At 34.8% G+C, this 11,076-nt stretch overlaps 1 protein-coding gene across 1 annotated transcript in view; it reads left to right on the top strand.

The window, feature by feature from the left end:
• FBXL13 (F-box and leucine rich repeat protein 13) overlaps positions 1-11,076 on the top strand; it is a 188,044-nt gene that overhangs the window by 62,994 nt on the left and 113,974 nt on the right. Inside the window, exons 8-9 of the mRNA XM_068549800.1 lie at positions 4,878-4,973; positions 7,427-7,559. Of these exons, the coding sequence (XP_068405901.1) occupies positions 4,878-4,973; positions 7,427-7,559 (229 nt within the window). The remainder of the gene's footprint in view (positions 1-4,877; positions 4,974-7,426; positions 7,560-11,076) is intronic.

Genomic DNA, 11,076 nt, shown 5'->3' on the forward strand with positions numbered 1-11,076 from the left:
ATTTGCAAATGAAGCAACTGACAAAGGATTAATCTCCAAAATATACAAGCAGCAGCAGCTCATGCAGCTCCGTATCAAAAAAACAACCCAATCCAAAAATGGGCAGAAGACCTAAATAGACATTTCTCCAAAGAAGATATACAGATTGCCAACAAACACATGAAAGGATGCTCAACATCACTAATCATTAGAGAAATGCAAATCAAAACTACAATGAGGTATGACCTCACACCTGTCAGAATGGCCATCATCAAAAAATCTACAAACAGTAAATGCTGGAGAGGGTGTGGAGAAAAGGGAACCCTCTTGCACTGTTGGTGGGAATGTAAGTTGATACAGCCACTATGGAGAACAGTATGGAGGTTCCTTAAAAAGCTAAAAATAGAACTACCATATGACCTAGCAATCCCACTACTGGGCATATACCCTGAGAAGACCATAATTCAAAAAGAGTCATGTACCACAGTGTTCATTGCAGCTCTATTTACAATAGCCAGGACACGGAAGCAACCTAAGTGTCCATCGACAGAAGAATGGATAAAGAAGATGTGGCACATATATACGATGGAATATTACTCAGCCATAAAAAGAAATGAAATTAAGTTATTTGTAGTGAGGTGGATGGACCTAGAGTCTGTCATACAGAGTAAGTCAGAAAGAGAAAAACAAATACTGCATGCTAACACATATATGTGGAATCTAAAAAAAAAAAAAAAAGGTTCTGGAGAACATAAGGGCAGGACAGGAATAAAGACACAGATGTAAAGAATGGACTTGAGGACACAGAGAGGGGGAAGGGTAAACTGGGATGAAGTGAGAGAGTGGCATGGACACATATACACTACCAAATGTGAAATAGATAGCTAGTGGGAAGCAGCCACATAGAACAGGGAGATCAGCTCGGTGCTTTGTGATCACCTAGAGGGGTGGGATGGGGGGGTGGGTGGGAGGAAGACGCAAGAGGGAGGAGATATGGGGATATATGTATATGTATAGCTGACTCACTTTGTGATACAGCAGAAATGAACACAACATTGTAAAGCAATTATACTCCAATAAAGATCTTAAAAAAAAAAAAGTAACTGCTCTCTTAAATGTAGTGTTTATCATTTCCTTACATCGTTTGATAGGCAGAATAATAGTCCCCCGTGCTACATGCCCCCCCTCCCCCAATCCTCAGAACCTGTGAATACATGGCAAGAGTCTTTGCAGACTCAAGTTAAAGATCTTGAGATGGTGAGATTATCCTTGTTTATCTGGGTGGATCCAATGTAATCACAAGGGTCCTTATAAGTAAAAGAGGGAGGTAGGACTGCTTGTAAATACATCTCTCCAAGGGCCAGATAAGCACCAGTGTCTCTAGCTTTTATGATCTATAGATGTCTTCCAGGTCCTGGGACACATATCTCCTTGAATGTAAATTATTAGGGATCTTCCTGACATCTCGGGAGCTTGACCTAGGGAACTAGGCCAGATTATACACATTTGACCTTCTTGGGGAGACAAGAGAAGTTTTATTATCCTTTTAGATCAGAGAAATTAACTAGACAGATAGCTACAGATCTAATCTCCATAGTATGTGGAAAGTAAAATGTTTATAGAGGAAGTGAAGACAAAACATTACCTTTTTATCATATAGATTTCTGTCTCCAGAGGCTAGAGCTTTTTACAGGAGCACTGAGGAATCCAGGAAGGATTTTTATTTCCTCACACTGATTTATCAACAATTGAGAGTTTTGATATAATCTTTCATCATGATTGTGGATTTGTCAATTTCTCCTTGCATCTTTGCAGCTATACTACTGGATACTTTCATTTAGAATTGTTATATATCTTTAGGAACTTATTTGAATTGTTTTCTTTAATTATAATGTAATGACCCTCTTTATCAAATAAATTTTAAAAATCCACCTAAAATACAATACTGAACAAGATGAACACAACTGAAAGGAAATTTGATAGCTATATTGATATCAGAGGGGAAAACTTTAAAGCAAAAACATTATTAGGGATAATCTTTGTCTTCCAAGCAGTGAATTTTGTTAAATTTATTATTACTAGATATACTTAGATTCATTTTTCTCATCTTATTTTATACTATTTATTCTCTTTTATGTGCTTCTGTTTTGTCCTTTCCTGCCTTTATTTATTGAATTTTAAAAGCTACCCCCTTGTCCCCATTTTCATGTTAGAAGATATCCATTCTATTTCCACTATTTCGATGGCTTCTCTTAAATATTTTTGACATGTGCATTTACCTTAATAAGCCTAAAGTAAATTAATAGCTATACTTTCTTCCTGACTAATTAATGGAATTTAGAACATTTTAACTCTGATTACTTTCTCCAGTCTTAGAATATGAATATATTCTAGTGGTTTTGTCCCTTGTTTTTTGTACTCCCATGTGTCATCATCCTTATATGTTTTTATAAGGTTGCTGGGTTTACCCTTATGCTTATTAAATTTCTTTGCCCATCATTACTATTTCATCTCACTCCTTTCCTCTGATTTCAATGTTCTTTAGAAGTTGTTTTGTGATGGGTCTATTGGAGGCAAACTCTCTCAGTCTTTGTCGTAGAGTGTCTTTACTTAATACTCATCCTTGAGTTGTAATTTACTTGCATGCGGTGTCTGAGATTGGTAAGTATTTTCTGCTGACTATGCTTTCTGCGACTGCTAAGTGACATTCTTTTGTAGGTAATCTGTCTCCGGTTGCATTTAAGGTTTTCCTTTGCTTATGGCCTTTTGCAATTTCACTACAAACCCATGGTATCTTGATTATCCTGTTTGGGATTTCTTGTGCTTCTTAAATCTGAGAATTGTTGCTTTTCATCAGTTCTAAAGCACTTTTGCCTGTAATATTTTTGAGTTTTGCTTTGATTCCATTTGCTCTGTTCCTTCCTTCTGGAAATTCTATAAAGATATATAGAATATTGGACATTTTTATGTTATATAATGTGTCTCTTAACCTCCTTTATATTTTCCATCTCTTTATCTCTCTGTGCTTTATCCTGTGTAATTTCATTATACATAATCCAGTTTGCTATTTCTTGTATTAGCTGGGTTTCTTCTGCTATTTAACTCATCTGTTGAGTTTTTAGTTTCAATCATTATGTTTTTAATTGCCATTAATTTTATTTGGTTTCTTTATAAATCTGCCCAGCCCTCTTTCAACAATAGCTTTTCTCAAGAATTTTTTTGTCTTCATCACCTTAATGTTTTCATGATTACTGACAATTTTATTCATGAAGTTATTGTTTTTCTGTTGTTGACTCTTGTTGGACTTTTTTTCCTTGCTGTGTTTTGTAATTTTTATTGAGAGCTCATTTTGTTGTGGCTTAATCTGTAGGAATTCTACAAGGCCAGGTTTGAGGGTGTGCTTCTTTAGAGAGAGGGTATTTATTTCTGCCAAATGCCCCATAGTTACTACCAAGTTGGAAACTCTTTTCATGTTAATGTATCAAATACAATTACAAAGTTAATAAATTCAAGTTAGATCCCACAAATAATTAAAATTCAAATTCCAATGCACACAATAACTGGTCTTTGGTTACAAATTCTTTGGGAAATTTTTTTCATCCCAGGCTAGGTACTTTAGCTTTTCTCTTGTCAATAGCAGTTTTTTGTTTTGTTTTTACATCTCTCTTTTTTATAATCCTGGATTTCTCTCTCTCCCTTTCTCTGTCTCCTTCTCTTTCTCTCTCTGACTCAGTTATGACCTCTAGCTTTGTATAAGCCTGGTAACTTTTTCTGTCCCTGCATGGCCAGTAAAATCTGAACCTAATTGTTATGAAAAGCAGCAACCACCTCCACCGTTCTCCCATCCTAAGCAGCTATGGCATGGATATCTTATTGTGCGTCTGGGTTTACAAAGACTGGGGCCCTGGGTATTTTCCTTACTTTCTTGAAAACTCAGTTATTTTTTAAAAACAAATGTTTGTTTTAGAGAGTAGAAAAGTGATTATTAGGGGTTATGGGGTAGGGGAAATAGGGAGTTTGGAAAAAGGGTATAAACTTTCAGCTATAAGATAAATAAGGTCTGAGAATCTAAAGTAATACACGGAGATAAATAATCTAATACACTTTAGATTAAAAGTAATCTAAAGTCAACTAAATAATGACTATGATTGATAACACTGTGTTGTATAATTGAAATTTGCTAACAGAGTAGAACTGAAATGTTCTCATAAAAATAAATAAATAACGATAAGTATGTGAGATGTTGGATATGTTTAATTTAACTAGATGGGGGAATCCTTTTACAGTGTATACATAAATCAACTCACTATGATGTACACTTTAAATATCTTACAATTTTATGTCAATATACCTCAATAAAGCTGAAATTTTAAAAAATTTAAAAAGGAAATATTTTTTAAAATGTTTGTTTTAGCATTTACTGATGTTTTGTATCAAGAGGATTTCCAGATTTTCTAGTCTACCATTTTTCTAGAAATAGAAGCCAAAGTGGGTTTATTGATCTTTCCCAGGAATCCTATAACTTTAAAAAGAATCCAGTTCAGCAAGTAATTATTGAACGCCTTCTATGTAGTACCAGCTACTATTTAGGGAAATTATTCACTTTCTAGCAGAATACCACTTTCATTCAGAAAATAAAATAAATCTACCTATCTTCCTCACCATCCTTCTGCAACTATCAATTTGATCACATTATATCAAAGACATCATCAGATAAGTTCTAGAACTCTAGATAAAATTCCTACCTTCAGATAAAATTCAAGCACATAAACCCCTGCTACCACAATATACGGATTACATTACCATTATTAACACACACACACAAAATGGTAAATTGAAGAGTTAGATCAAAATTCACATATTTTTTCAAAATTGTGTATTTTTTTCTTTGTGTTTAGATTTTCTCCTACCTCAGTTTAAGAGATGTGGTAATATGTGGTCAAGTTAATCGCTCCTGGTTGTTGATGACACAAATGAGCTCATTGTGGAACGGTGTAAGTAGACACGACCTGAAGCCATGTCTTTATTCTAGTTCTCAAAGGAGAATAGACTGCCATAAAGCCACCTGTAATGGGGACTACCTTCTTCCCTGCTCCACAACATGGGGCCACAAAAAGTAGGTGCATTTGTTTCTCTTTTGTCCAGGCACAAGCCTGAAGGACAAGATAAAAACATGTTATTTGAAGAGATTCAATATGAGTATATTCTAATTTAAATAGTAGAAATAAATTGAATATTATTTTTGGATTGAAACAAAGCTCCATTATATCTGAGTTAGGCTTAACATTGCCTTACTCAAGGAGCTCCAGAGATATATTGAGAAAATGCAAGCAAGGTGCTTACTGTAGAGCCTGGCATGTAGGCAGCACTCAATAAATATTAGCTGATATTGTTGGTTCAAAAAATACAACGAAGCAGCACAAAATATGGAGTAAAGGAAAAAAAATTACTGAGTATGAAATAGGGCTAAAATATACAACATGTAAGCAAAGCTTGTTTGGTAATTCTTAGTGTATTTGCATGCACATGTACATACACACACTCAGGAATTTTCTGATGCGGACTCCTAGGCTCATGCCTCTGTACTGTTCTTGTCATTGCACTATTTTTGTACTATTCTCATAAACTAGAACAAGCTTATATTTTTCGTTCCAAAGAGACATTGGGTGGTAGGTCTTAGCCAACAACAGAATAAGCACGTGTTATCCCTGATGACCTTTCTTTTCTTTTTCTTGGAAAATTGCTTTAATCTTAACAACTGTGATCATTTATGCCATCAACAAATGTTGGAGTGGTAACATTTTCCTTGTCGCCTAAGTCCAGTAAATAGCTGGCTTCACCACCCCTCCTTAATTGCTATTGATTGGAGGACAAATGATATCATGTGCTCAGACTGACCCATGAATAGGTGGTCGGGGCCATTCTGCAGAAACTTTGACAAAGAAACTAAGAGGAGTTGACAAGGTACAGGGAATCTAGCTCCATAAGTCAACTCAGAATCTTTACATCTCATCAGAACACCATCCCATTGTTGGCTATACTGCTCTACTCTCACCTTATGCAGCAATGGCAATAAGAAAATGTGCTTCTGTCTTAGTTAACCCCTCTTAGCTACCAAATTTAGTATTCCTGTCTTAGATGTATTTTTAGTTGAAGGCAGTGATTCTTAAGCTTTAGAATGCATTAGAATCATCTGAAGGGATTGTTAAGACAGATTGATGGTTGCCACCCCCAGAGTTTCTGACTTAGTAGGTCTGGGCTGGGGCTTGAGAATTTGCATTTCCAACAAGTTCCTGGGTGATGCTGATGCTACTGGTCCCAGGACCACACTAAGAACCACTGATTTAAAGTAATAAATCTCTTACTTATGTGACAGATTAGGTGTTACCTTTTCCTTTGGAAAAGCAATAAAGAAGAAAAATAAATAAATCCAAATGATCTGGAAGAGAAAGAACATGTACAATATTAAAATCAGGACAAATCTTGCAGAAAACTGGCAGAAAAAGCCAGCACTTCTGCCAAGACTTCATTGGGTAAAGATGAAGAAAATATGAGCATATGGCAGTGAAGAACAAAGCCAGGATAGGAAGTTAAGCTGCTTTATGTTCAGCAAATTTCTCTTTCCTCAATTATGCGTTGTCCTCCATTTGCAGTTATTTTTTCCTTTATTTGTGAGTGCTCAAATGTGGCACAACTATAACAAACATTTTAGCACAAAGAATAGTTTTGTTCAGAAGGCAATGAGAAAGTGGATGTTCATATACCTAACCTTTTAGCTGAAAGATAGTATTAATACTGTTATTGTTATCAACTATACTTCAATTTAAAAAATACTATGTTATTGTTTATCAACCAGCTCTGGCCATTTGGAGCTCACATAAACCTCTGTGATCTTCAATTTTACATATAATCAGCCAGGTACACTCAGGTCATCTTTCCTTTTCTCTAGAACTACCCCCTCCAAATTATGAGTTATGAAAAGGCCAGTATAGACCACACACTCTAAATTGTCTTTCCCATAGTCAAGGACTCAATGTATAGTTTGTGCTCATGAAAAAAGCAGGCACACATTAATGATGAACTCAGGAGGGTTCACTGACATTGAAGAAGGGGGAAGCCTTGGGGCTCACCTGGAATTATAGGGGGGCATCCAGGCCACTCTAAGACAGTTGACTCTGTTGAGGGGTGGATGTGAGACCCCTGCCCTCCCAGCTGTCAACCTGGACTGGACATTTGGAATCTGTTTTTAATTAAACCTAGGAATGACCATGAAAAAAAAATCTATTTGTAATTAAGCCTGGGAATGACCACAAAAAACCCAAACAAAAAAAAAAATTGAGTGGTGAGATGAAGAAATTTCAGTTCTCTGATGCTTTAAAAATATTTTAAAAGTTTTACATGCAAAAGATCTCTCTCATTTCTTAATGTTTTTGTTTATCCTTTTTAGATTGATTTTTCCGCAGTAAAAAATATAATCACAGATAAACACATAGTGTCTACTTTGCAAAGGTGGCGTCTAAATGTGCTTTGCTTGAATTTTCGTGGTTGTGTTCTCCGATTGAAAACTTTGAGATCTGTCAGTAAGTATGTTCATTACAACTGTTTGCCTTGCTTTCTTGTATTTTAAAATGGAAACTTCAATTACCGCCTTAGGCCATAAGAATGCCTACTAAAACTATTTAAAAGTCCTATAATATAGTCAGCTCTTGCTGGATTGTATGCCCTGGGAGTTGGTCCTTTGGTCATTCTTATTGACTGCTTTTTTTTTTTTTTGTCTAACATTTTTCTATCTATATGTCATTAGTTTATCCACTAAAAAAATACAATATAAGAACTTCTCATTAAAGAAATTCTAACAATAGAGAGTAGAAGCAGAAATCTACCTTCATCTCCCTCAAACCATTCACTTACCCCATGGTACTCAACATTATCAGTCTTTCTGTTTTTCTAAAATACATTTATGTATTTGTGATTAAAAATACACAATTTTAACTTTTAACATTAAAGGGGTCATACTGTCTTATATTTTCTATTATGTCTTGGAAATCTTTTCATGTCAGTACATATAGAACTACTAAATTATTTTCCCATACTATGGCTATACTGTAACTTATTTAACTTTCTTCCTATTGATGGACATTGAGGTTATTTCCAGTTTTTTCCAAGCTGTTTTGTGAAGTCTGTATTTAATTGTCTTAGTTCAGGCTGCTATAATAAAGTTCCATTTTGGCTGGGTGGCTTATAAACCATAAAAACTTATTTCTCATAGTTCTAGAGGCTGGAAGTCCAAGATCAGGGTGCCAACGTGGTTGGGCTCTAGTGAGGGCCCTGTTCTGGGTTGTGGACTTCCGTCTTCTCCCTGTATCCTCACATGGTAGAGAGCAGGAGAGAGAGCTCTCTGGAATACCTTGTGTAAGGGCACTAATCCTATTCATGAGAGTTCCACCTTAATTACATCCCAAAGGTCCCACCTCCTAATACCATCACATTGGGGGTTAGGATTCCAACATATGAATTTTGGGGGGACACATTCAGCCCATTGCATTAACGCATATGTCCTTTGAGGTACATTTTTAAGTTTCCATGTGTATTTCTGGAAATGAGAGAAAAAATAGATTTCAAAAAGTATATATCCATGTTGACTTCAGATAATGAGAAAGAATGCCATAAACACATGTAAATATCAACATGGATGAGTCTAAAGATATTAATGGGCAAAAGCAAGTTGCAGAATGATATACATAATCTAATACCATTTGTATACAACGTTTCAATGTGTAAAATAATACCATATACTTTATATTTGAAATAATTTCAATACTATATATTCAAGGGCACTCGTACATACACACACACACAGTAAAATATAAAAAGCATGCATGGGAATCAAAAACCCCAAATGCAAGATAGTGGTTACCTCTGAGGTGGAGAGAGTTGAATGAAATGGGGAAGAGGTTCACAAGGGGTTTCAACTGTTATCTGTAATATTTTTTTAATTGAAAAAGAAAAACTACAAAATGGAATAATTCTAATTGGTTATTGCTGGTGCTGAAGAAAGCAGTAGTTTTATATATGATGTTATTTTACCTGATCACGTATTAAACTATCTTCTTGGTTTTAATAGTTTGTTGGTTGAATCTTTTAGGTTTTCTAGGTAGACTATCATGTCATCTGGAAATATTAACAGTTTTATTTCCATTCATTTCTATTCTTATATCTTTTACTTCTTTTTTTTCAGTAGCAAGGATATGCAGCCATTTTGTCCTGTTCTTGAGTCCTTTTCTCATATTTTTAATGAGAATGGTGTTAATATTATTATATCTTTTAATTTCTGGGACACACCCTTCATAAAGATATCATGCTGCTCCACCTTTTACAGCAGCCATCTTATGCATGTTCCTCATTCAATCTGGTCATGTCTGCCTTTGGATTTTTAGGAGCTATTAATTTCTGATCCACCAAGACCATTCCTTTTTGTTTTCCAAGGATATTGTAGATTAAAAATCATTTATTTCTTGTAATTTGGGTAGGAGAGGAAAACTGAAACATGTGCTTAGTCTGCCATCTTAAACCAATTTGTTACTTTTTTCTTCTTTTGCTCTCTTTCCTTGTGATTTGGTGACTATCTTTAGTGTTTTGTTTGGATTTTTTTCTCTTTTTGTGTGTGTGTATCTATTATAAATTTTTGGTTTGTGGTTACCATGAGGTGTATATACAGCAATCTTTATACATATTTGATTATTTTAAGTTCCTAATCTCTTAAGTTTGAATGCATTTTAACAACCCTGCATTTTTACTCCCCCCAAGTTTGTTTTTGACATCATAGTTTACATCTTTTGTTTCGTGCATCTCTTAACTACTTATTGTTGATATAGATGATTTTACTACTTTTGTCTTTTAAACTTCCTACTAGCTTTATAAGTGGTTGATGTGCTACCTTTACTGTATATTTGCCTTTACCGATGAGATATTTTTCCTTTTGTAATTTTCATATTTCTAGCTGTGGCCTTTTCTTTTCCACTTAGTGAAGTCCCTTTAACATTTCTTGTAAACCCAGTTTCTTTCAGCTTTTGCTTGTCTACAAAACTCTTGATCTTTTCTTTGAATCTGAATGATAGCCTTGAGTAGATTATTCTTTTTCCTTTTATCATTTTAAAAATATCATGCCACTCCCTTCTGGCGTGCAGAGTTTCTGCTGAAAAGGCGGTTGATGGTCTTATGGGAGTTCCCTTGTTACACTGTTGACTGATACATATTACATCATATACATATTACATCATTCACCAACACTCCACCTCCTGCAGAAAGAAGCCCCAACATCTCACAGAATTTAGGCAAGTAGATTCTCATTACTGAATTGCTTCTATTTGCTAGAGCAGGAGACTTGTTCAGATTTCTCAGAAACAGACGTTAATTGATCCAGGGCATAAACTCCAGAGGAGGGGATGGTTAGTAAATGAATAATCTGAACTGTTTAATGTTAAATATCTTTCCCAAATAATCAAGAATTAGGTCAGAGCTGACTCAGGCTTAGGACTCAGGAGAACTCAGCTTGTAGTAAATCTTATTTACTTCAGAAAAATCAAAGAATCTTAGAACTAGTTGAAAAAAAACCACACTTGGGTATTTGGACAAAAACTCGAGTGACATTTAAACATATATGTTCAAATATGTAGATCTCAGGATTGTATTATTTTTGACTACCATAAAATATACTTTAAAAAAAAATCTCTTGAATTTCATCACCTCTTGGACAGAAGGAAGTTGCAAAGGCAAGTTATTAATCAATCAAGTATGAAATTGGCAGAAAGGGTGGATATATGTATATGTATAACTGATTCACTTTGCTGTACAGCAGAAACTAACGTAACATTATAAATCAACTATATTCCAATACAAATTAATTAAAAAAAGAAATTAGCAGAAGAGGAGGTATCTAATTATTAATTCCATCACTGATCAACTATGCTTCCCTGAAAAAATATAAACTCGGATACAAAAAAAGAGCAAATTTTAAGCTTTTAAAAATGTATTTAAATTTTGGCCCTGGGAGATATTAGCAATTCTAAATGACTTACTTTTGGATGGTCTGGGTCA

The sequence above is a fragment of the Eschrichtius robustus genome, chromosome 8 (assembly GCF_028021215.1).
Source record: "Eschrichtius robustus isolate mEscRob2 chromosome 8, mEscRob2.pri, whole genome shotgun sequence".
In the NCBI taxonomy this organism is placed as follows: Eukaryota; Metazoa; Chordata; class Mammalia; order Artiodactyla; family Eschrichtiidae; genus Eschrichtius; species Eschrichtius robustus.